The sequence below is a fragment of the Lepisosteus oculatus genome, chromosome 24 (genome assembly GCF_040954835.1).
Source record: "Lepisosteus oculatus isolate fLepOcu1 chromosome 24, fLepOcu1.hap2, whole genome shotgun sequence".
Classification (NCBI taxonomy): domain Eukaryota; kingdom Metazoa; phylum Chordata; class Actinopteri; order Semionotiformes; family Lepisosteidae; genus Lepisosteus; species Lepisosteus oculatus.
Window position 1 is genome coordinate 6,008,517 of NC_090719.1, and position 27,979 is coordinate 6,036,495.

Here is a 27,979-nt window from a genome sequence, read left to right on the forward strand (position 1 = left end):
TATGGAACAAAAAACCCTTCATTTATTAATACAAACTACCTCATTGCAGGTACAATACAGATTCATGTAAGCTGAACAGATAAAGATGCCACCAAGTATCTCTTGCTAGGAAACAACAGAACAGCAGACTTCGTGAAATCAATGAGAAAAATGAGCCAATGGATACATATTCATTGACTCATAGATACATTACTTGATACGTTCTCTTGTGACATTTTTGCTAGACAGTAAAGATATGAGCAATATAGTTCTTTCAGCACAATCCAACCTAACAAAGACAGATATGCACAGATATATCAACACCAACAGTAATGTGATACAAGAACATAAAGAAATGAAAAAGAAAGTTAACCCCATACAATGCTAGACTAGCCCCCCTTAAACTTTTATAGCATCATATACTGTAGCAAAGTACATCCAGAAGAGTTGATTGTGATGATATAAAATGCCCATGCAGAAGAAAGTAAGAAAAACAGATCCACATATTACACGCAAAGACGTAGTCCTTAACAGTTTGCTTCCAACAGTCATTGCCTTCATTTCTTTAGTTGATGTTTTTATTTGCTGTCAAAAAAGAATGCAATGATATTGATAATGTTCTTAACTGTGTTTACCTCTTAGTGCAGATCCAGGTGCCCCTTCCCTCTGCAATCTATGAACATGATATTCCAGTTCATAATGGGCCTACATGGTTATGCACAAAGCACTAGGATAGATGTAGAGGTAATGCTTCATAAACACAGTCATAATAATTTATTTCATAAGTATTTTTTTAAAAAGGCTTGACCTTTTGGCAGCTGTCCTTAACTATATTTTGTTTTCTAAATAGATGCCACTATTGTTATCTCCTTTACAGCATTTGTTTCCACCACATTTAGCATCATTTGATGTAAGGAAGGTCTTTGGATATGACTACAGCTCATCAGACCTGATGACATGGAACAAGGTGACATTGTAGAGAACTTGGTGTCCGTTGTTCCATGCATACAGGGCTCTGTCCTTGGGATTGTAGTCCAGCATGGAGATATGAGAGTATTTGTTTTGGAAAGGGATATCAATATACTCATAGGTGGAGGAGTTGGTGTGAAAGGCATAGTAGACCTTTGTTCCTCCAGAGTAACCATTGGTGACATACAGCGTACCACAAATCATAAAAGCTTCCCCAGCACTCCTCTTGGGGTGGTTGGTTGTCCAGCTCTTCAGAATCTGAAGAGTATTGGGGTCCAGTTTGCTGATCACAATGTTTCCAGCATTCTGATTGGTGGCATAAACAGCCCACAATCCCCCCTCATCCACCATGAGATCAATGTCTGAGTGGCCTCCCCAGGCATAATGATACATGTTGTTGTAACCGGCATAGTCCAGCTGGCGTGACTTGCTGATGGAGGAGGTCTTGAAGTCAAACTTGATAATGATGTGGCTCTGAAATTTGTTGAAGTAGATGGAGCCATTGTAGACCACCTGGCCCGTTCCAGACCAAGGATGAGGCAGGCGGTGAGAAGTAAAATTGTCTGAGGTCATGAAATCTGCCATAGATTTGTACTCCCTCACAAAGCGATTGTTGTGGTACCCATCCATGTACCAAACCTGCAAGGGACAAAGCATTTTACACCTAACCAGAGGCTTGATATTTTATTTTTACAGTTGTTTTCTGTCCTACAGTACAGTATATTAATGAGGTGTATTGTTGTGCAGATAAAATCAGTATATGGGTACATTTGCTTCTCAAATCGTAAACAGTTTTTTAGTTTTCCAATTAAATACCCTGAAACGTTAAAATCTTCAGTCTTTACAGCACCAGAAATACAAAAGTATATTTTTTTTGCTAATTGTTGAAGCACATTTCCAGGCAATTAAATAAAGAAGGGACCAAGGGTCTATCTGTAGTTTAATAATCCTATGTGTATTGTTAGTGTCCCTAAGTTTTTCTCAACATGAAAGCCTTCACTGCTTGTGGTTTTGGTTGTACTGTAATTGATCTGCTGCTGAAGAAGTCAGAAACCCCTTAAGCGAATGAATAATGTATGTGTGGTACAATTTAAGCAAATTAATTACCCCTTTATACAAATTGTTGCATTTTTGCTGGCTTTCACTTTTCCAATAGCTTTCTGTTGGAGCCACAGATGGGATCGGCAATGGTTTTGGGGAGTGTGGTGCCCATATACAACCAAGTAAAGCATCATGAGGGCTGCTTTCTGGGACTTGAGTTCTACCATAACCACCATAAAACATACCGTATGTACAGTAATAGTGGTTTACAGGTCTGAAAAAGCTCTGTTCTCCAAGCAGCTGGATTGGGAGTGGTTTTTATCCAAATAATTCTGAATCTTTTCCCCTTATGTGTATTTCCTACAGTGTCTTTTACACTGTATCTCTGCTCATGCATTGCTCTGGGAAAACTTGAGCCTGCTTTCAAAAAGCACAGAGCACATGAAAGGAAATTAAAGATTTATGTTTGGTTTTCTTGTGAGATTGGAGTGGCTCAGATTGGAGGAATAATTTGTTATGAGCTGCCCTGCTAATGCAGTGGGATGAACAGAAAAATCAAAATTGGCTCTGTGCGCCAAGAATAATCCAAACAGCTTCCTCCAGTTTAATGAGAAGCACACGTGCCTGCTTCAGCCCTTCATGTTGCAGGTTTTACACAAGGTTCTCTCTAAGCTAAGGATTTAATTTGAAACCATAGCTTGTTCTGAAGAGCTTCCTTTGAAGCCAGAATATGAACTGCAGAGTCCTACATCTATTTTTTTTCTGTCACTGGCAACTGAAACCCTCTTGCCTGATTGACTGACCACTCAGAAATTTAGCGCTTGTATGTCCATCTGTCTATTTAACTCCATTTAGACAGGCCATTTGTAACATTCCGCTTTAGTCAGACACTGATTTGGCACTAAAGCTATCAATGATTTCTTTGAAAAACCTTAGCTTTCTGTTCTTTTTGGAATTTATAGTATTTAAATGCATTTAAAAAACAAAAGATACTGTATACTGAATTGTATTTGTGTTGTATTTTTTGCTCTCTGTTTTTTCTGTGTAAGTAATAAAGTCATAATACATTAGTAAGTTGTTTTTTAAATACACCCCAATGGAATTATCTAGTACTTATTAGTCACTCTTCAAAATTATATTATAAAACAGTCCTACTTAGAAAATGCAGAATACTTAATTTGTGGATAATATTCATTCAAGCAATATTCTACTGATACTTAAAATAATCAAATACAAATTAGTCTCCCACTTTTATATCCATATACTGTAGGTTGGTTATATGATTATGTGATATACATTCTACTACCCGTTAATAGGAAATACCAAAAGCTGTTGACAGACTAAATTTTTTTATATCTGTAATAACAGCAGATTTACTCCAGCAATTTTAATTTTTAATTTATTTTTGTAACGTAATTTCAGTGTCCATTTAATTTAATCTGTATCTTGCGGACATGATAACTGGGACATATAACTACAAACAGTGCTACATTGGTGATATTTTTGCTGTTTGTTTTCTCATCAGTAAAAATACAGAATATTTCACTCACCGAACTCCCTTGGAACAAAGCACAAAGTCTATTTACAGTATAACAGTTTGCTGATGTAGTGTCTCAGTCTAATAAGTCTGTTTAGGCTGTTTAAATTGCATGAGAGAGAAACTATGAACAGAAACATGTTGCTTGAACACTCACACTAACAAAACTTACCCTATTATCACCCTCCGGTGCTAAGGGGTCAGTCATCCAAGACCCAAATCTTGATCCAGATGCTCTTATAGTAACAGGTTCGCTTATTCCTGTCAATTTGCCGCAAGCTGCAAGTATGAAACAAAATTTTATCTTGCTTTTACAAAGGCATTTTGAACATAATATACATTGCACATCCATTTGTCTACTGTTCTACAGTATTTCCACAGATTGTTTTTATTTGGCCATTACGATTGTAACACACAGCATTAATTAAAGGTTTAATTATACAGTGTCTAAAATATTTAGTAACTTTCCTTAAGATCAAGAAACAAAAAATGATTTTCTGAATTGTTAAATTGTAATAGGTTTAATAGCTGGATAATAGCTGGATAGGTGGATAATACACTATCCATAGGAATACACCTGCACTGTACTGTACCTGCTTTCTTTGTGTGTTTTGTCTCTTACAAATTGTCTTACAAATAATAGCTGATGGCAGTGTTAGTGTAATTGTGTGTGTGTTTTATAATGTATATATACTTTAAAAAAACAAGTTAGGAAAGCATTTGGGAATACGTGTAATTCAGCGTTAGGTAGAGAACAGACATGAACGTAGTTCTCACACTTGTCAGGAAACCTGTCCAGATTTTGAGAGCAGTTAACACAGCAGTTCTAAGCAGATGTGTTCATGCAGAACGGATGGAGTGTTTGGAATCATTGTCAGGGCCTTATTTAAACTGCCCAATTCCATGCTGTGATTTATAGGGATAGAGTCTCCTTCTATGTGTGTTTTATTTTCCTTTTGTCACATTTCACAAGTGTAAGCTGTCTATATCAACAGTACTGTAGTTTACTAATAGCAGAGGCAGCTGTAGTAATTATTGACCATTTTTTCAAATGGAAAAATAAACAATTTTTGTTTTTTTAGTGCAAAGGCCTACCTCTTGCATTTCTTATAAAAATAAAACTTACATTTTCATACAGATTCCATAGTAATACTTATACTGTATGTTATAAATACATAACATCGAGATGTTAATACTGAGATATGAAAAATATTTGAGATTACACGTTAATTGCTACACAATTAAACATATCTTAACCTGCTCTAAAAAAACAGAAGTATGATAATATGATGAGGATTATATTAATCTCATATAAAATGTTGAATTAACCCCAAAACAACCTTTTTTCTTTGAGTCCATAATTAAGTGAATAATTAATTGTTCAAGCACCAAAAGCCTGGTATTACTGCTATTAAGTAAAACTAATGCTGGCCAAACATGCTCTGCCTTACACAGAATCTGTGATCAAATGGAGCCAAAATTACAATTGACATAATTTACAGTATACTGTACACTGCAGTGTGGACCGAAAAAAATACTTCTATATCTTGTGTTTTCTTACTTAATGTATCTGTTAGCATCTTTTAACTGCAAGGGAATTCTATCATATACTGTAATAGCTCAATTTAACATTTTCATTTCTCTCAATAGCTTTGCTTTCTTGAAAACATTTTCTTGCCCTGTCCTTACACTCTCTGGATCACGTCTCTGTCAGCCATATCAGTCTAACATTCTAACTGTTTTTGTCTCAAGTTTGTAATCCTCAGATAGACATCAAGTGATTCACAATCTCTTCAAAGCCCCTGTGCTATGGAGCAACTCAACCCACTACTCTGCACAGCATTATTGTTGTAAGGACTGTCTGCCTCTCTGTGTACTGCCTTGAAGAATGTTTGATATTGATGAAACTTTGTAAAAGGCAATTATGCATGTGCTAAAGATTCTCAGTCCCAGTTTAATGTGTTTTTCTCTCCTCACCACTAAATGTCTCCCATTTCTTTGTTCTTTTTTTAAGAAAGGCTATCAACACCAAAGTATTTTTTTAAATAAAAATTTGAATTAGAGAGAACCTAAAAAATGTTTGCACTGTCCACGGTCACATAAATAATTATAAATGATTATTAATTACCAATTTTGATTATATTTGATAATATTTACTTTGGCATAATTGTAAACTGTGATGGACTTAATTAGTTTTCAACTGGGCTGCCAAGTCAGGCAAGTCAGCCTATCCACAGATCACACCTATCCACATCATTCTCAGAACATTTTTTAAGTCTAATTGTCATGACTTTTAATATTGGTGCATTTAATTATTTTTACTCTAGATAGTCCATGCATGCTACAGAAGGATAAGATTTTACACAGTGCATATACTGTACACCTTCTGTCTTGATCAAAAGTCTGTCAGCAACCCAGTCTAATTGCATATTGTGAGCAAAACGCAGAATAAGGATATCACATGTGGTAATCTTGCTACAACTCTATATGAAGTAGCAGCACAAGTGTGAGTACAAGTGTACTATAGCCTTACATTTGCATCAATATTTCTTTTTATACCTAATAACCCTTTATCAGGGGTGGTGTTCAAATTATTCAGATAATTCTAATAAAAAATTTAGAAACATTTTTTAGGACCAATTGTTTTAGTTATTCAAATTCTATGGAATATCAGTATGTAGAATGCACTGATCACAAAAGGATGCCTAACCAGCAGCTGTCGTGTTAAAACTGAAAAGCTGTAATTGTTCACGTAGGTACAGTAGCTGTGTCAGCATGCATAGGCTGCAAAGGAACAGTTAATGGGTTTATTCCATCCTGAACAGAAAAGAAAGGAAACACAATGTTTCAGCCGTGGAGCCTTCTTCAGGTGTCCTCACACCTGAAGAAGGCTCCACGGCCGAAACATTGTGTTTCCTTTCTTTTCTTTTCGGCATGGAATAAAGCTGTAATTGTTATGTAATTTTAGATTTTAAGATGCTGAATGTCAAAGAGATCAAAACTGAGACTGATACAAAGACAAAGTATGTGCACAATTGTAAGAATGTGTTGCTTAAAAGTTACATCAGTCAATGTCATATGATTCTATTTCCCAGACCAGGAAATGAACAGGCATTTGTCCTGTTACTTTTTTTTACACCCAACGACTGGTTCCTAAATTTCAGATGTTGATCGTTTACTTCATCTATGATAAAAATGTGGGTCACACAAGTGAACTTTTTTCCCCAGAAAACTACTCCTTCTGTGCTTAGCAATCTGTCTGTAATCAAAGAGTAAAGTAGTGGTCTTTTATCAACATGGCTCTTTATTAAAAGTTTCTTTCTGGATATTTATTCCTGTCAAAATATAAGACCTAGACATCTATACTATTTGTGCTCACATAAGGCACAGCCAATGGGAAAACTGAAGATAAAATAAATGAACGAGCGGCTCAAATATGAACTACCCCTGCAAAGCATAACCTTTCTATCTGTCTGATCTAATATCATATGTTATATGCATCACTTTATTTATCTTTGCAGAGAATATTCTGTGTATGGATTCAGGTTTTCAAGACCATATATTTTAATTTTATAGAGTATTTCGTGTGTATTATATAAGTAGAAGAAAATGCAATATCTCAAAATGACAAGATATTGATCTGGGACTCTAAAAAAGGCAGATCTTGGTTCTTGCCTCATTTGCAGTAGCTCTGGAGGGTTTCTGCTTTCTCACTGAGAGAAAAGGCATGCTCATTAATTATGACTAGAACAGTCCCAGGTGAGTGAAAGCTTGGCACCTTATAAAATGAGATATTAATGAGATAATTTTTCTGTCTGCCTACTTAAGTAAAAATAAAGAAGCTTGAGGACACACCTGTCAAAAGAATAGCTACTCTGTTTTAAATCTGTAAATCTGAGCAAAAATCTAAAAAACGATGCCATCTTAAAACAAATTATAAAAAAATACACAACATGCTATTTCAAACATTCTCCTATACGTAACATATTTGTTGCATGCAAACAATGACACTGGGTGAGCATTAATTGTAATGACATCCAAAATCCTTGAGTTAAAATCGCACTTCTCCTTTTGAAGATTATAGTAATTACATATTTAATTTCACATGTAACACACAGAAAATAGAATTTCTGTGTATTTTTCTGTTTTTGGTTCATTGCTTATGGAACAGAATTTATAATTCATACCTGCAATCCTCTCATGTATTTGTTTCATACTAAACAAAGAGTCAAAATAACTATATTAAGGAGTATATCATTTAAAATATTTTGGTAACAGTTAACAGTTTGTTGTTTGTTTTCAGGATCTAACCAAAATCTTGAAGTGAGAAGTGCAGCTAATAAAATATATGTACATACATTAATGGCAGATTACAATGACAATATCAACTGTATCGTATTTTATAGAAAGAATATTGCAAATGTGTTAAATTGTATATTTTGCAGCAGATGAGTGGAAGCAACACATTGATAATTATGTCTCAGTAACTTTGCATAATTCAACCATATTTACTTTGTAGAATAGTTAAAACATGTAGCTCTATAGTGTTTAACAGGCATCTGTCCTCCTGAGCAGTGTTAGCTGCAGACAATCCACTCACCCTTTGAGTGGCCAATGTGTTATTGTGTACTCTGAGCCTACCTAATTTTTGCATGCATGCACGGAGCCTTTCTTCAAGATTTGACACTCTGTTCTGAAGCTCCTCGTAGTCATAGGCTCCAATCTCCTCCTGAAGTTCGTTTAGAACTGACGTCAGATTCTGGACTTCCTCTTTAAATTGCAATACCAATTTTGCATCGGCTTTGTACTCCTCCAACACTGGTATCAAAGGCCTAAGTTCCTCCATTTTCGCTTTTATTGCCTGAAAGGTTAAAATAAGCTTGGTTCAGTGTCATGCGTGCAAAAATCTACAACACCCTGCCTTGCCCTATTCCTGTCTGTCTCCCTAAGGTGAATGCAGTGTGCCTAACACTCTGGGGAAACTTTAAGACCAGATATTGTATTATAAATAACAAGCAGTATTAAACAGTCTTCAGTACACCAAAAACAATTGGGAAAGCTCTTTATTTATCATATTTTAAAATGCAACATCTTAGGGTTACATGCTTCAAATCACATACAACAAAGTTTTTTTTCTTTGATTTTCTTTAGTAATCAAATATGCATTGACAAAGATTTAAATAAAAAATTAAATTAAAAAAGATAAAAATTATTAATGGAATGGATCTACAATTGCATGCAGGAAGAGCTCAGTTGTGGTCAGGTTCCTTAGTGTTAAAGGTGCTAATTTGAAATAAATTGCATGGTGCAAAAATTCTGTGGCCCAGTTCATGGTTACAATGGATTGACCTGCATCTTCAGTCACTGCAGCATTGATAAAATTTCTTAAAGTTACCCCTGCAAGCAAGAAAATGAGATACTGTTGAAGGATCTAGCTCACTAACCTGTCTAATAAACACATATTGTACAGTAAATGCCAGTACATTCCCAGAAATGTATATCTGTTGACATTGTGTCATACCATCAACATAAGGATTGCGAGGCTTACAACATGCATATAAAACCATACATACAGTTTAAATATTGACTTGAAATGTGCAAAAAAATCATAAAGATTCTGTTGTCTTATTATGTGATTAGAGAATGGACATTAACTCCAAAGAACATGGCTGCACCATGTGAAATTTCTATTAACTTCTTAACAGAATGCTGTCATTTTTTATTAAGCATCATGTTTTTACAATGACTTTTAAAACAATATTTTGTGAGTGCAAAAAAGTTACACGAAGTTAAAGAACTACTGTTTTTGCACATTTCAATATTATCAAGCTCTCATGCAATTTGAACATTGAATAGCCAATTATAAGCCATCACATTACATCACCTAGAAAAATACATTTCTGTAATTTCTTTTATCAGATCAGAGTTATTTGTTGTAAATGTATGTTTTGGGATGACATAGGACAGGAGCATTTGGTATGGCAAGAATCAGAAAATCTTTATAGTTAAATGTTGGGTGTTTTTTCAATGCTCTACGAGAGTAATTCAGTTTCATCCAGGTTGAGAGCAGTCATGCTCTCTCTGTCCCATCTTGCAGCCTGTGGTTATCACAACCCATACCAGAAGAAGTGACTTCTGAAATTGGGTGTACGAGGGAATTTTACAAAGCTCTACAAAGATGAAAATGTCACCATTTGGTGAACATTTGTCTAAAATCATAAAGATAACTTCACATGCCTTTACACTCAAAATGTAAAGGTCTACAACATCTAGGTATGTTCTTTCAAAATCAAAAAAGACTGTAGGGAACACCAAAGTAACTTTAAACTTTGGAGTTACAGACTTTTTTTCCCCCAATGCTATGTAACAGTAGTATCTACTGAACATCCCAGCATACCCTAACCAAATTTCTTTAGAACTGATTGAAACAGGGGTTCCCTCTTAGGATTAAAAGACGTGTACATACAAAAGACCTGTAAGGCATTAGGAGAATGTTATATTTGCAACTATTACATCTCCTAGTTACAGTATGATTCCCATATAAAAAAGTCCTGTAGTGCTGCCAAAACTACAGTACTCTAAATCATATTCATTGCTGTGCCCAAAAGGATTTTGATATGTTGTTGCAAATAATTTTTAAATATAATAATGTTTTGTTAGGGGGCATGATCATTTTAGTTATAGCACAGTCCATGAAAACCTGGAAAGAGCAAATGCATTTTTAAATGCTCTTTATTTATCATTATTATTGTCTTATTTTTAAATATGTAAACGACACTCTCAAGCCATACACTGTTTATTAATACAAATGGGACTTAATAGTGGGACAGGAGCATTCCATAAAAGCTGCATATTGATTTTAAAACTTAGTACAGGAGTATATAAGCCCTTCATTGCAAAAAGGCTGCAATCTGATCAGGTATGTGTCAGCATTTTTATTCTTTTTTTTTGTATTCTAGTTTTTTTTATGAGACAGAGTGCTATGCTGGATGGGCATTTCATAATAAATGCCATTTCATGCACCCTGGCTCACTGGCATTGTTTTTTAGTGAAAGACGTTAAAAAAGTGCAGGGAGAGGTTACAGGGGATCACATACCTTGTATTGCTTGGCGAGGTTCTGCTTGTGACTCTCCTCCACCTGCCTAAACTTCGTTTCTAAGCCTCGTATCTGTGTCTCCATTTTTTCTACATACTGTAGATCCCTCTGGGTCCGCCGGTCCAGGACCTCAATGGACTGTGTCATGTTTTGCACCTTGAAAGCACAAACAGAAGCTACTGTAAGAATGCAAGTGCATTGATAATGTCAGAGGAATGCATGCATTTGGAACACTAAATGCACTTCTTTTGCGTACTGTATTTCTTTTAAAGCCATAATCTGGCTGAACTACATTTCTACCTTATTTTACCTGAGTCATGTTTTTATTTAAAAGATTTGTCATATGTCATCTACATCAGTGTAGTTATATTATATGTCTGACTTAGTTCTAGTTTTAAATGTTGTCATTCTGCACCTCTTTACTCTTTTCTTTACACCTCTTTTCTATTTCTTTTTACATTTTCTTTACACTCAGTTCATTATTTGCCATGTTTATTAATGTTTCTAGCCTGTCCAAGCTATGATGAAGCTTTTTTGCAAGTATTTGGAGAAGGGAAAAAAATCAGGGGTTGCTATATTCTGAAGGCACTTTTTGGCCATTAGGAAGAACAATATGGTGAATTTCTAAAATGCTGCCACATGTCATTTTCTGTAATTCGCTACAAGGTCTTTCTTGTTCTGCTCATTAACTAACCTAAAGTCTAAACTGTTGAGAATCATACTTGATATCTTTAATATTATGGTAAATTAAAAATGAATTAATATTTACTAAAAATAATTGAAATCTACATACTCTGTATGTATTATTTTGTAACTACAGCATAATTATGAAGTAATTCTAACACTTTAGGACTTGTGTCGGAGTACTTGTATAATATACTACTGCAGCTGAGTTTGTATCAAGTTCTTCTGTGTTCATTGTGCACAGACTTCTTGAACAAATAGAACAGCAACATATCTATTTTGGGGGGCATTTTAGATATTCTTTAGAATTGTATTTGCTGGTTACTGAAGGGGGTAATGTAATTCTATGTAAAAACTTATCAAAACATATGTACTTTAATAAATAGTTTAGCTTCAGGGGAAAATAGAATCTAAAAAAATATTATGGTATTTTGTCACTTGCTACACTGAGCTGAATAACTACTAGCAAATGAAACGGTAAAATATAACTGAAAAAAACAGAGTGATCCTTACTTATCACCACAGATTCAATCAAAATGAAGCTGATGTTCCAGCTCATCATATTTTCATATTGTCTTAGTATAATAACAGAATCGGATGTAAGAAAGATTAAACTATCGTAGATGTTGTTTTAATCCATTTGTCTGACAGCTGTTAAAATGTTTTATTAATACTAGCTAAGTGAAATTCACACCAACATTATTTTTTATTCAAATTTACATACCAAAATATGCTGACTACTTTATTCTACTTAATTATATTTGCTACTTGAAACATAATTTGAAACTGGCTAAATTTCCTATGGTGAGACTTTGTATATAAAATGAATCTCTCGGATATACAGTCTTGTTGAAAGTCCAGAGAATGGATTTTTAATTCAGAGAGATATGTTATATGTAAGGGGAAATTCAAGTAAATATCGTATAATGTAATTCAGTTGCAAATCCAGTTGTGTAAAATTATTGCCTCAATCTCACAGCTTTCCACTGGAGTTAATATAAAGAATGAAGAGAAGAGAAATTCCACACAAAAACCTGTTATTTTTTCATTCAATAGGACCCTTTCATGAAGAGAGCAAAAGAAAAATAGGAAACAGACACTTCCCTTAATAACTTCTTTGTCTTTTTGAAGCTCCAAGACACAAAAACACATTAACCTCAAGTGTCTAGAAATGACAGAGAGTCCTTGTAAACATGATCAGGCTTCAAATGAGGTCATTGGTGGCTATAGCATTATTGATAGAAGTTGGACAGATGCACAATAAATGCTATCAATGCCTGCTTAAGCAAACTGGTTACTTTCAAGGGAACCTATTACATAAAACCACCCTCCCCCCTCAATCCCCCATGGGATACAGTATGGAGGTTGGCTTGGTTACTTTCTCCAGGAGCTGTCTCAGCTGCTTGGTCCTGGCGTCACGGGAACACATCGTTTGCTGTGGCGCTACCACTGTACAGATACATCTTCCCTCGCTGTCCTGCGCTGAGCTGTACACCTGCCAGGACTCCTCTGGATTGGCTGGCAGCACCTAAGGATAAATGTCCCACAAGGGAGGGAGAGACAGGGGTGGGTGGTACCACAGGTGAGGGCATGGAATGGTGTTCATCAGTACAGAGAAACGAAAGATAGTAAGGGAAATAGAAAGACAAAGCAGGAAAGCAAACAAAAACATCAAAGGAGTTCACGGGGGGTAAAAGGGGAGTAGAATAAGCATAAGAAAAAAAACAAGAAATTAAGAGGATGGTCAGGATAAACAACATTTATTTAGTAAGTTTCATGGTAGTAAATGTAACTCATCAGCTACAGTGAGTGGCAAGCTTTTCTTATGTCTTCTCTGCCTCCATAAACTTTTGATTTTGGTTAATTTTGTGCAATGCTTCAATTGCAGCCCTCTGTTTGGACTGTTTAAACCTAAACTACAAGACCATTTATTCTTTAAATATACTTACATAACTTTTAGGAGAAAATCATCTACAGTATATAATATGTAAAAAACCATCTGGAGGCTTGAGCTCCATTGTATAAGATAAGATCACTTTGTTAGCCAAATACAATTTCTTGCATTAAGAATTTGTCTTTTTGCATACCCCAACTTGCTCTCCATGAGACACACAGGCACACAGACAGGGAGAGAGAAGCTTGGGGTCAGAGTGCAGGGTCAGCCATTGTACAGCACCCCTGGAGCAGCTGGGGTTAAGGACTTTGCTTAATCCTACAGAGCAGGGTTCCTCTGCTGGCTGCGGGACTTCAACCAGCAACCTTTCAGCCACAGGGGCAGATCCTTAGCCACAGAGCAACCGCTCCACCCCAGGTATGGCAGCCCTGACCCCGGATAATCGACTACAACAGAGTAAATTCTCTTCATGTTAAGACTGTAGTTTTCTAATATAGTGGGATACTTACAGGTACCATTTATCTTAGCTAACATTTACACAACAGAATAAACAGTACTGTATTCTAGGGGAATACATGCCTAGAGAAATTATTTTTTTATGATCCATACAAATGGATCTTTTTAGAGTTCAATTCACTGCCACTCTGACAGAATCAATTAAAATGTAATCAGATGTATTCTTTCATCTTTTTTGTCATTTTTTCATCATTTCATTTCATTTTTTTCATATTCATAAGCAAATGAACTTTAAAGAAGATCAATATACTGTATATGATTTAGGCAAGAAATGCCATATGAAGATCTTTTACACATTTTTTCATAAAATCCCAAACTAAATAAAAATAAAATAATTAAAACTTTAGATCAGAGAACATATTTACGATTATTGTGTAAAGTTTGTTTCAGACTGTGCTGAAAACATCAGTGGTATTCTTTGACACGAGGGAGTGAATACAGGGTGTGCACTTGGAGGGAACAGAACTATTGTTTCATAAGAAACACACATTTATGCCTTAAATCATTGGACATTCATGGATCCTGTTTTTGATTTTGCATTGAGCCCTAATGGATGGCTTAGTGGATAAAACAGTTTTAATGAGACCAGAAACCCATACGTGTATATTCCACAGAAATGATTCTGTAAACAAAGAAGATGATGTAATGTTACAACTGCATCCTGACACACCAAAGCTTGATTTAGAATATATATCAGGGGATTTTGCAGTAATGGAAGCATAGGCAGGGATTGAATTTAAGGTGGATCAATGAAATGAAGGACAATGGACATGAAAACATTTATTGATCTTTCATATTTCCATATATGCTTTTTAAGAATTTGTATCATAAGTAGTTGAGTTTTAGGCTCCTTTTACAGTATCTCTATAATAGCATCAACATTCCCCTTTTTATCATTATATAAAAATGATGATGCCACAGAACTACAAATACACAACTTTAGTACAAACCATTAAAAAAATCTGATCTGTTGTATTACAGGACATGTAATTACAGTACATGTAATTTACTGACTGAAAAAGATTGGTTAGACAAAATGAAATGGTGAGGCTTCTATTTGCCTTAGAGGAAAGACAGACATACTGAAGGAACCTTTAATACAATAGTATTATATATCAAATTTATTTAACAACAATAGGCATCTGTAGACTATGATTGAAGTTCTCTTCAAAACAATTCTAGCAAAAATGTTTCAATGCCTTTTGATAGACTCATTTTAATTTTAAAATATTTCCTCTATTTTCTTTACGAAGGAAATTCTTTGTGATTTTTAAATCAAAAGCACATCCCCCCATAATGTCTTCAGAATAGTGCTATACACATAAGGCATTATTGGAAGCATAACTGAGTTGGTTTTGTTGCTTCCTTTAAATCGAAAGACAATGACTAGTAGAGAAATTAGCACTAGGTGAATGAAAATATGCCCGTGGATCAACTGCTTTCCAGAATACTGACAGCAGATGTACAGTAACGGAACCTCAATTCTTCCTGAGGCAAAATTATAGATTAGAGTATTAAGTGTTCTAAATAAATTGTTGATCGCCGATTTAATCTGTATTGATGGTTTAGTCGATGTAAGGAGTCAAAAAGTAAGTGGACGACGACGGGTGTCTTACAAAATGACGTCGTACAAGGTAATGGCAAATTTAATACAGCACAACACGCAATTTGAAGAAAGTTACACAAAAAATGGAATGGGAACTATAGTGTTTAATCCACCTCGATCCATTTTAGAGATTCCGCTATTGCGTGTTTTGATTACTCACTAAGGAAGTACATATTTGTTATTTTTGAACGGTTCACATTTTATTTGTAAATTGGTGCAATCGGAATCTGTTAAAAAAGAGTTATCTGATTAAGTGAATCTTAAGCATAAAACATTACGAAAGTGAAATATCTGTGAAATACACTGATAAATGGAATCCACAGCTTCTAAAAAACATTTGCAGCAGCGGAAAATGTTCACTAAATTTCCCTAGGGAAGTGTGCAGATTTCTTGATAGATTATTGAGATAGTGTGCAATATGAAATACAAAAAAAGCATACAATTAACTCAAAATGGAATATATGATGAAAAAGAAGGGCGGCGTCTTTAAATCCTGCAAGCTGAACCCCTGTGGTTTAATGTGCCCTTGCTCAGCCTCTCTTATAACGCAATCAATCTTTACGAGTACTGTAGGTGCCCTTTCTGTGCCCTTCTTACAACTACAGCGCGGGTCTATGGTGCGCTGCAGACTGAAACTGCAGCACACCGCGGTGCAAGCAAGCTACGAGAAAGCTGAAATAATAGATGACTGAACAAAAACTCTTGGAAATCTTACTAAATCTCAGTGTTCGCTCGAATTGATGTATATGGATTCCCTTTCCATTGATTAAAGAGGACTACGATGGGGAAAAAAAAATATTTTGTTAAATCCTCCAGCACATTGCATTAAAGTTACTGTGAAACGGGTCGTGCAAAAGAACAAAAAAAAGTTTAAAATGTTTTTCTCTTCCATTATTACACATGCGCCGTTATAATTTAATTCAATCGTGCATTTTTGTGAGTGGAAGGCGGCATGCAAATATTCAATTTATACTTATTACAATTAGCTAATGCCTGACTTACTCCTGTGCTTCGGTCCAAGCTTCCCCCTGGCGCTGCCGTTAGCTTGGTGGTATTGAGCCCAACCAGGGATGGCAGGGTCTGCGACATCCAGTTGGTGATCATTGCCATGGTGCTGAGCACAACCCCAATTTTGAGTAAAGGCACCGACATCGCTGCTTTGTACGTCTCACAAAAACCTTCATTCTAAACATTCCAGCGAAAAACATTGTTGGCAATCCATCCTGCCTGTAAACGCTTGGTGCAACACCCGTGTGCCTGGCGTGGAGGTTCTTGCCTTGGACATCGTTGATCAATGATGCGAAGGAGGTTTTTCTGTCTTTTCGAAGAGCAGCACTAGTGCTCTGTTATTGAGGTAACACTGAGATGCTGTTCTGCACCACCGCTACTGATTAAACAGAAATATAGCTGAGTATCTTCCTTCGCTCCTTTCCCTGCACTGGTCTAAAAGCTCTCACGCTAGCCCTTTCTTTTCAATTAAACCCTTGATCCGCCCCTGTCTAATACGCTGTTGAGAAAGTGTGAAAGTGACTACAGGCTGTTCGAAATGGATAAGGGGGAGGAGGTAAGGAGGATCTATGTAACGGAGCGCAATGTGATGTCAGGTTTGGTTTGCTTATGAGACGCCCTCCTGTTGCCACTGGGGAGCTGCTGCCTGTGCTTTTAAATTGGATTTTATTGCCTTGGATCCCTCTCCTGTGAATTACAAAGAGCACGCATGCCCACGTTGTAGTGCTTTGTTGGTTTCTAGATGCTAAGCGTTGAATTACTCCAAGTGAAAACCACATTTCATCCACTTGAAAATTGAACTGTTCATTTCAATAGCATAACCTATTCCAAATTCACCTATATTTTCACAGTCTCTACTGTTGCAGTAAAGTACGTTTAAACGCTAAAATATTTTCTTCACGAACTTAATTAAACACTAAACTCGAGTCATAAAGATTTGACGGAATCTCTGTTACGTTCTATTTATGTATCAATCACGTCTTTAAAATGAGAAAATGCGTTACAGATTATTTTCCTTTGTACTTACAAAATTCACAACCTTCAAATCTGCTTCCGGTATTTTGGAAGTGCCCAATTATTTTAATGTATGGAATTGCTGTGGCGACAGGTAATAAATTACTACCTTAATACCGAACCTTTGTGATCTGTTTCTCTGCTTCGCTGCGGTAGAGGACTTCTTATTATGCAATAGTTTGTAGACATTTGAAATGGAAGGATTCCGTCGCCCCCTTGTAGCAAACTGAGGTTATTGCAGAAGTATTCTCTGACTCATTGACTGTTGTCTGTCCCATATCATAACATGAACTGTACTTGAAACAAAACAATTCAGGTTGATGGTCTGCATTCTTTAAACTTCGTGTATTTAAATTGATTTTGATCTGCATTAAAGTTTTGTTCTTGCTTTGTATTCTTGTAAGGAAAAATGCTCTTTACAAAATTTGTTGTAGGTACGTGTCGTGTATGTGTATTTCAGCATATGTATCTTTGCTGTTACTGTGCAACACTTTAACAAAAAAGAACATATCTACATATATAGAGTTTTTGTTTATAGACTAATGAAATAATTAATATTCAAAGAGTTCGGGTTATTTGTTTGGTTTAATGCCTATTCAAATTATTCAATGCAAGCCGGCCAAACCGAAGTCACTCTTATTTCCATCGTATCGACCTCATGCTCGAGCACAATGTAAATAAAAATGTAATATAAATTAAACATTATGAACACTGTTTAATGTTATTGTATATCTACTTACACAAAACCACCAAAAGAATATTTCTAAAACGAGGATGGTGACGTTGGCCACCAGGAATTCGAAAAAAGTAATATCCCAGTTACAGTAAAGATCTAGATCTCCTGACACTGTAGGTGTCATTATTCAACAATATCAACGATATAAATGCATTATACGTTTCTTTTGGCAAAAATGTAAAAATGGACATTCGCATTGTTCAACATACCTCTTTGTGGTCAATTTTATTATATTTAACCAAACTCATGTATCCTGGCATTTCGTAATCCAATGATTTGCGTTAGGTATAACATATTCTGCTAATTTTTTTATATCATACACTTTATGGAACCAGGGCTCCATAATCCTAGGCTCCACATTGTAGCATAGAAAGTAAAGATAATATCTGAGATATTACTGGGTACTGGTGCCTTTAATAAAAGAAAAATTAGTACAGTACATACACCAGGCTGTATCCAGCAGAAACTAAAAAAGTAGGTCACATTATATTATCTATTTATGTACAATTATTTCTTTTATCCCTTAGGCATCTAATAGCATATCATTTGATTGTTATTTCTCTACCAATACATTTTTATTCTTAACACAAAAGTTCCTTTTTTATGAGAAAGTAAAAATCATACAAGTAATCCTGCATTTATCATGGGCCAATAATATATCACTAAGCTTCAAGTATTTTTTATGTTCTTGTAGATTAAATGAAAATCAAGCCCTGTAACAGAATTGGGACATTCTGAGGAGTCCCTGAAAAGTAATGTTTAATAAAATTCTCAGAACTAAAATTTCCAGTAAAACTAACATTGTATTAGTTTTCTTACATAGTGTTTAACACCCCTATGTGGTTTTAGGGTCTCTACTGTTCTGTAGACAGTTTTCATATTTTTTAGATTGAGCTATACATTCAGGATTATGACTTTTTGTCCTGCTCAGATATCTAGTTATAGTCTAGTTTTTGAATGTCTAGTATAGATAGATCTAATATAGTCTAGTTCTTGAATGGATATGACCTTCCAATGCCATGGAGCAGTTGATACTCTATATGTTCAATAATTCTCAAAATTAGAACATATTAAATAAATGGAAAACACCCTGGTCCTGTAAGTAAGATGGAGGAGACACCCTGACTTGAACGCAGTCCTTAAGTTCAATAATGACTGAACACTTTTGCTGGTTAGTTTAAACAGGAAAGAAAAGTCTTGAATTACATTAAAACATTGTGCACACTCCTCAATGATTAAGATTATTTGTTTGCATTTCTTGAAGGAATTCTACAATTTCAATAAGAAGCTGAAAGGCAGAACAATCATATTGATTATGGGGCTTAACAACAACATCAACAACAACAACAACAACAACAACAACAACAAAAGTGACATTGCATCCCACTTCGGAATTTGCGTTTCCCTTTATAAACACACATATAAACAATAAATAAATAGTCTTTATGTGTACATTATTATAAAATGGCTTTTTCCAGAAAATGAGAAGGCTACACCCATCATTAGAAAGCCTCCTAACCTTGTGAAGACTGTTGTTACCATGAATCTCTCCAAGAAGCATAGACTGATTGAGCGCAAACATCCACTCTCTCCTTAAATGGAATGTGTCTATTAAAGGGTATTGGAGAAAAGAACAATGCAAAGTAGCCATTCAGAAGAAACCTGCACATCACTGGGAGATGAGAAGAAACCAGAGCACTTGGAGAAAATGTACACAAACTCCAGACAAGACTACATGACGAAGGAAAAAGTAGAGCTGTAGAACAGGATTAGGTGTATTGTTTGTCCTGTTAGTATATAATATTTGTGGTTTTCATTATAACCTACCTCTTTTTATTCTTATCTGTATTATAAGGAATGGGAGAAAAATGTGACAAACCTTTGATAAGTAGCACAAGTTTTGTAAATATTAAATCACTGCAGCAATTCAACAGTACCTCCAATTAAAGAGTCATTTTGAGTCTTCATAACTGCTCTGCAACAAAACTAAATCTATGTTTCCCAAATCCCTGTAATCAGAGGGCAGCCAGGATTTCATCAGCCTTGATTTCAAATGACAGTAGCCAAAGCCTTTAAGTGCTCTTGCTTTCAGATGCACCTTAATAAAATCCTTGTGCTGCCAAAAACATCAAATGACCCATGACTATTATTTATTATTTTTTCAAATGCAGACTGATTTTGCTTTAAATGAAATGTAATGTAATTTGCACATCAAAGTAAAATGATTTGATAAATAGCTACCTGTCTGCATTTGATTAATGACAGAGCATGGGGTGTTAAATTTTTAAACACCTCCCCTCAGGTCCCATTGAAACAAACAGCACAAAGCCCGGAGAATTACAATTAACTGTCTTTGTTATGAAACTGATACCAAATAAACTTAATTCATATTTATATATTTATTTCTTTGCAGTACAAAAATAAAAACATAGAATTTACCCTCGAGGTACATAATTGTTTGTGATGATGGGAGGTATTTTAAAAGTGGACCTGTAAAAAAATAAGTTAATTGTAGGGAGCATGTCATACTGTATATGAAAGTGATGATAAAATACTTGAGATTCTGTACATTATTTAACCTCTTTTTGTTACTTACAGAATAACAGTGTTAATGACTTTGAGACAAGGGATTTAAACTTCACTGAAATTTCTGGTATGTCTACATACCTGTGGTTTTCTACCAAGTATGATGATATTAATATCTGGGATAGAAATCATCTATTTATTCTGACAACAATCTACTTATTAGAGATAATTTGTTTTCAGTGATTTCAGACAATTCTCTTGCGTAAAGAGATGACACAAATGAATGAGAATTGCTATTGAAGACTGTAAGAAACAGTATTAGGTACTGTATCGCATACGGCCACCATTGCAGGTTGTTCTAGCCGGCTTACCAGCGCGGTGATGTCACTGCTCTTCCCTGTGAATAGCAGGGACTGCAGCCGTCGGGCTGACGGGAGATTTCCCTTTAGCTCAAGTGGCTGGGTCCCTGTTGAGTGATGCTGGAGGCCCAGGTTCGAGTCCCCGACGGTGGGGGGACCGACCTGAGGCGGCAGCGGCGAGGGGGCATACCCCCGTGAACCCCAGATTGTTACAGTACCTTTATGGAAATCCATCAGGATTTCAGACTAAGTAATTAATTTGAAAGAAATGGCATCATTGCACCACTGAAAGGTTTTTACATCTTTTTAAATATATTGAGTATTTTAAGAGTAACACTAATATGAACTAATTGTGTATTCAGTACCACGTAATGAACATATACTGTACATATTCATGTTCATGAAACAGTTTTTTGGCCTTCCCCTAAAAAGAGTGGCTCGTTAATTCTGATATAAAAAACACAAAGAGCTTAAGTTTCATTATAAGCAGTGAGTATAATGTAGTTACTATTAAGATACCAAATACTGGGTGCCAGCACTTCAGATTCTGACAGATTTAATTGTAATGTGAATCAGCAGTAAATCTGTCAGAATCTGACAGTCTCAAAGCCTCCAAATAACAATATTTTTAGCAGAGGAGAAAAGAAGATTTCAAAATACTCTGGGGCTTTTAAAATGTATTTCTTCAGCGAAACAATGGTGTCAAAGAAAACTGTAAATTCATTTTTTCCTGTGAAGATTTATTTTACAACAGTACAGCAAAAAATACTTTATTTTTCACTTCAATTAATATTAATTAATATTAACTCTAATTATGATGCAGTACTGTTTCCATCAATGTTTGGAAAATCAGCTTTCACAATTTGCTGTTTTAAGTAGGTCAGCTAAATGAAACGTTTCAAACAAGAAAAAATGGGTGGCTGTAAAAAATTACAAATTCCACATATTACTCCTATTATTTTCAACTGTCCTTTAATGAGGAGGTCTAAGATTGATCCCTCCTTTTAAATCCTTAACTTTAATGTGGTCTACTGGGAGAAGAAAGTCATGTCTCAGCCTTACTTCTGCATTGAATTCTTTTAATTATTTTTTTTTTTTTTTTACTTTGACAGTTGTTTTGAAACAATGTTCAATAAATTAATGATTTTGTAAAAATATAAACCATATAATCTAGGGCAACAATTTGCTATAGGTGTCCAGTAATATACTGTACATGTAAAGAAATGTACAGTTCTAATTTGACTTACACTCTCATGTTTTTTTAAACATCTCTAAACTCATCTATTTGAATATTTTGATACCAATATAGTCTATTAAAAACATGCTATACTATTTATTTTGACTTTTGAGTTAATATCTAAAAACACAAACCCTGGTCAACAAAGTACTTTAAGCAGTAAAGTTATGTTGTAAGAATTAAACTTAAGTAGACTGTGAAGCAGGCTAGGAATTAATTAAGAATAAATAGATTTTTTTTAAAGATGATGATGATACTTATTTGCAACCAAACATCTAATCCATTGTGTAATTTGTCTACTATACATACAAACATACAGTAAATCAGTTCTGTTAGTTACAGTATACAGTATATGCTTAATATTGCTGCTTTCAGTTTACACATTGTAATTGAGATTAAGTCAAATAATGCATGCCTTTCTCAGGGGTTACAGGGGTTACAGTGACTAAATGCAAGTTAATCAATAGGTAAGGACAGAGTGTTTTTTTTCTTTTGCCTAATAAATGCCTAAATGCTAGTATCAACAGAGCCATTTTAAGGTTTATAGTGTATTAATACAGAGTTGTTGCACAACACTACTTTACAGTGAAATTTGAATGTTACAGAACAATGTATTCTTGTAGTTAATTCACTCTTTGGGAGAAGATAAAAAAACATTATAGATTTTGGATTAAATACTTTTCAATTTGTTTAAAAAAACAGAAACAGCACATTCTTTCAAAAAGATATGGCCACCAGCCATATCACTCTGCAGCTCACAACTGGCAACCCCCTGAAACTAAACAGGTGTGAGCCTGGTCAGTACCTGGATGGGAGACCCCCTGGGAAAAACTAAGGTTGCTGCTGGAAGAGGTGTTAGTGGGGCCACCAAGGGGCGCTCACCCTGAGGTCCATGTGGGTCCTAATGGCCCAGTATAGTGATGATGACACTATACTGTAAACAGGCGCCGTCCTTCGGATGAGACGTAAAACCGAGGTCCTGACTCTCTGTGGTCATTAAAAATTCTAGGAAGTTTCTTGAAAAGAGTAGGGGTGTAACCCCGGTGTCCTGGGCAAATTTCCCATTGGCCCTTACCAATCATGGCCTCCTAATAATCCCCATCTATGAATTGCCTTCATCACTCTGCTCTCCTCCCCACTGATAGCTGGTGTGTGGTGAGCGTTCTGGCGCACTATGGCTGACGTCACATCATCCAGGTGGATGCTGCACATTGGTGGTGGTGGAGGGGTCCCCATTACTTGTGAAGTGCTTTGAGTGGAGTGTCCAGAAAAGTGCTATATAAGTGTAAACAATTATTATTATTATTTTTATTATATGTTGTAAATATCTAGTGTTGAGACACTATGTTGTAGACTGTTTTACCTATAAACCAAACATATAGATACTGTACATCTGTGACATTTTATACAGTAACTTTTCTTTGAACACATACATTTGGAATTGACTCAGCAATGTACATAGGCTTATTCATTCAGAGGTTACCAAGTTAGATGTATGACAACTTTATATAAGTAACTATTTTTTGTTTTAATCTATGACCAATAAAATAAACTTTTATACTGGAAAAATTACATGACACAGAATCTATTTGTATTCACAACAATGGTATATTTTTCAGCCATCTGAAATACTTACATTAAAGATAAGAACTGTTACTGTAGGGGTATTTGACAGATCTTTATAACTCTAAAAAATTCCCATTAGGAAATGAGTTTTTCTGTATAACCCAACTATATGGAACCCTGCAGATATGTATACATTTCAATGTCAATATACAACTGTACCACAAGGGCAATTTAAATGCCACCAGTTTTATCTGTGTATTGTGTGGAAGGATAGATAGCAGTTTGTATTGAGTATTATACAGTACATAAAGAACTGCTTGTTATAATTTAAAATACATCTAATTAACAACAAAATACATGTAATGGCTTCATATTCTTGTGTAGCTTTGAAGTAATTTTGAAAAAAGCAAAACAACCTAACATTTGTACTGCTGAAGGATGTTTGTATGGAAAGTTTTAAATAACTTAGATTTACAAATACAGCCTCATGAAGAGCTTTTAATTTAATGAAAGCAATATGAATGTGCTGTCAAGATTTATTAACTGTTTAATAATGTTGAGACAAAATTAAATATTTAGAAGTTCTTCATTCCTTTAAAATGTAACAATATATCAACGATGTATTTCTTAGATAAAATCAGATTAAATTCTAAAATATTCTTTATAATAGATAAAAACAGAACGTGAGGTGGCTGCTAATTATATTCAGATGCATTTTGCATTGCACTCTAGAGCATTTCAGTGCACCTAGATTTGTGATATGGTGACGTAAATAATGAGCCTTAGTAATAATTAATTAATTTAAATAATTCACTGACATTCTTTGATTGCTTTTATCTGAAGTGTTGCTGTTTTGGTTACACAGGGTTATCTAATGTCTATTCTCTGAATCCGCTACTTGAACGTTTTTATCTTCAATTAGTGCAGTATTTGACACATTGAAAGGAGTAAATGTGTGAAACTATACTAGGGTTGAAAGAGACAAAAAACATTCAATTAAATAAAATTAAAGTGTTATTGTTGTGACTGTATTCGGGCAAATAATAAGGTAATTTTGTCCATGTATGAAAAACACTGAAAAATACTGATGCCGCCGTCACAAGATTCGCTCTGTAATCCCAAATTTACAGGACCATGTATTTAATAGTAACTATAAAGTATTAGTTTCCAATTTCAATTAAATGGACTAATTACTAGTGTAAAAAAACTTACAGAAATACAGAAACTGTTTTATTCTGAACGTTTAATCAGGAAAGTCAAGTTTCAGTGTTTTTACACGATATCTATTTCTTTCTCGGTTCTTTCCCGGTTACTGCCCGCTCTGCGGTTGCTACAGTCCATTCAAACCATTAGGTAGGCTGCTGTAACAAAATCAGTCGGGCTAAAACTACACCAGTTCCTGAACTAGACTTTTAAATTTGTGGCTCCTTTTGACAAGGACTGAAGCACGATTTTTATAATTCACTGACTTGTAACATACTGTAGTTTTGCATGTGTTCAGTTAGAGAAAGTTACGCAAGACAACAAATATGTAGTTATTCCATTATTGTTCTTATTTTACAAATACAGTTGACCTAAAAGCTGCACAGCAGTTCCAGTATGTAGTAGAGATTGCCGAGTTTCTTGCGCTCAATTTGCTACGGTAATTCAACACAAAAACGGATAACCTTTGTTTAATCCAGCATGCTGCCGAGCAGGTTTTTTTGACAAGTGTCACTTACAATACCATACAGTACATGCCAAATACTAGCTGAACCTGAGTCCTTGCTGAACAGCACCCTCACCTTGCATGTTAACTAAATCGTTCCATTCCGGACGAAAGCAACATTTTTTTCCCCGTCAACTCACGGTATGCATATTTAAAACGAATAAGCAATTCAAGGAGGGGCGGAGAAGAAGTATTAGCTACGGCACCCTTAAGGTAAGAATTTGGTCTTTGCTCATCTTTTTTACAGAATGTACCGAAAATGAATACGGTAAAAGCTACGCATTCTTCTTGTAAATAAGGTAAGCAATTAAGCAATACCAGAGATCCAATCTGGCAGAGATGTTTGGCTCTATTTAAAGCTGAACGACATAAGCAGGGGTATACACAGGAAAGATAAAACGTCTGTTATAAAATTCAGAACACAATGGCAGACGAATCATTGTGGCAGACGGTTATTGGTCTGCCGTGTACTCGTACTAAAATAATTCAAGCTGTTAGGATACTAACTACCATTCTCAATGCTTCAAGTAATTACATTAATAATAACTCTTTTTACACAGATTTAATACGTACAATAATATTTCGTATAATAAATGCATATACACATACTGAAACAGCAACGAATACTATTGGTTTGTATACAATTTCTTTCTAAATGCCAATTTCATGCAAGACCTGGCTTTTAGCTGTAACCATACATTTGTTGTAAAAACAAAACATTGATAGTTCTCTGAGTGTTTTTACACCCATCAAAGATTATTTAAAATTAACCATATAAATAGCCCTTAACGACCCATTATATGAGCTGTCATTCTTACCTATTAAGTATAATTGTACCCTTTTTATTTTGACCTTCTTCAAACTTCAGAAGGTCTAACATGGTTGCTGCTTGGTTCGATTCAACTTCCACCCACTATCCTACGAGCACCCCCTTCAAAAGATAAATAAAAATTGTATATTTTTTTAAAAAAATATTTGCCTATCTTTGTAAAGGCAAGTGCTATAGTAGCGACAATACTACCATCCCGTCGTCCTCCGGTCTGCAGACTGTAATGTACACATTGTCGGGATATAATCTTAGTACATTCATCTGCTTTACTGCAAAATAAAACTAATCTTCCCAATAGTTTAGCGTTAGACGGATTTAGCTTTCGTAAATTAAGCTAATCAAGGTTTGTATAGCTTTAAATGGTGGAAAATGGCGTTTGTGAACCTACTTGGGTGAGTTCTGTGCCCATCAAGATGAGAAGGATAAGACTCAAAAGCTTGCTTGCGGTCTGCATTTCTTGCATCCGATGCCAGGACCAGCGCTTTCACATGCAGATCTTTCTGTTCCCCACACTATTTTCTTCTCCTTTCGACAGACCCTGTTTCTTGTTGCAGTCTTCTGTGCAGCCTTCAGCACCAAAATAAAGGAAAGCAAGAATTCTGGCTTGCGAAGCCGTCACTTTGCATATTTATTGTATCCCAGTTTCTCTGTGTGAGTATCTTTTTCTTCCTCTTTAATGGCTGCTTCTCCTTTTGCTAGACATTTGCAAAGAAGAAAATTCAATGCAGCACGAAATGATTATTCTTCTATTGCCAAAAGTTTGCTTCGGGAAGGGGGGCTGACAGAGAAGCAAGAGGAAAAAATTGAGAAAGCAGGAGCTAGCTACGGTTCTGAAACAGGATATGACATCAAACAGGCGTGGGAAATTCAAGTAGAACGAGAGAGAGGGGGCGAGGGAGTGGTGAATGTTTTAGTCTTTTCTTAATGACAGGTTTAATAATGTTGTTGACAACCTATGATTATATATATAGCGCGTCAAAATGCTGTGCAAACCACAAAGGAGAGGTCGATTAATTTAAGTGCTGGAAAACGCACTGCTAGAGTTGCTATGGATACTCAGTCTTTTCCCCTGAATTATCACGGTCCCCAGGCCAAGGAAAAAAGCCAAAATATTGACTTTATAATTTGAATAAAACTTAACTCAACCTATCTATGATACATTGTGTACAGTATATACTTGTATATACTGTATGTATGTGCTTGGTTAGAAAACAACTTTAAAATATTTAGATTATGTGCTTTTTTACACACCTTATAAATATATATGACTTATTGTCTTTGTTATAATATTGTTTTCAAACCTTGTTTGAAATACAAAGATAATTCCACAAAATTACATAATGATGATATATTTCCTGCAGATTTGGAAACGAACACTTAAATATGAAGTGGCACAAGAACGTACTTCTGTCATAATATGCATTTGTTACTCATGTTCACCATTTTTCATGCTACTCTTGACTTTCTGGCAATATTTTATTAATAATAATATTTTTTAGATTTGCTTCCTAATAATAAAAAAGTAAAACTAATGTCCTGATGAAACATCTTTTGATGTATTTTATAAAGAAATACAATGGTGAAATCTAAATAAACTCATTCCCACTTTTGAAAAGGAATATACCATACATTGGATAGTTTAATTAAAATCAAAGAAGTGTTCCACCACTTTT

General features: G+C 35.1%; 1 protein-coding gene across 2 annotated transcripts; it reads right to left on the reverse strand.

The window, feature by feature from the left end:
- Positions 1-27,153, reverse strand: olfm1b (olfactomedin 1b). Of its 2 annotated transcripts, none has more exons than XM_006643165.3 (6): positions 26,695-27,153; positions 12,686-12,835; positions 10,624-10,779; positions 8,168-8,387; positions 3,699-3,805; positions 1-1,587 (listed from the first exon to the last, which is right to left on the reverse strand). In XM_006643165.3, exons 1-6 carry the CDS (start codon positions 26,767-26,769, stop codon positions 913-915), a joined length of 1,383 nt encoding a protein of 460 aa, XP_006643228.2. In that variant the 5' UTR covers positions 26,770-27,153; the 3' UTR covers positions 1-912. The 2 variants fall into 2 exon arrangements, with proteins under 2 accessions (XP_006643228.2, XP_006643227.1); XM_006643164.3 differs by lacking the exon at positions 26,695-27,153 and adding an exon at positions 16,326-17,641.
- Between the last annotated feature and the right edge of the window lie 826 nt (positions 27,154-27,979).

Bases quoted from the DNA above. Each gene is read 5' to 3' on its own strand.
- olfm1b (XM_006643164.3), bottom strand. From the start codon at position 16,475: ATGTCGGTGCCTTTACTCAAAATTGGGGTTGTGCTCAGCACCATGGCA. The intron at 12,836-16,325 runs GTAAGTCAGGCA...ATTTATCCTTAG, and splicing joins GCTTGGACCGAAGCACAGGA to GTGCTGCCAGCCAATCCAGA. The intron at 8,388-10,623 runs GTATGTGATCCC...TTAACCTTTCAG, and splicing joins ACCTCGCCAAGCAATACAAG to GCAATAAAAGCGAAAATGGA.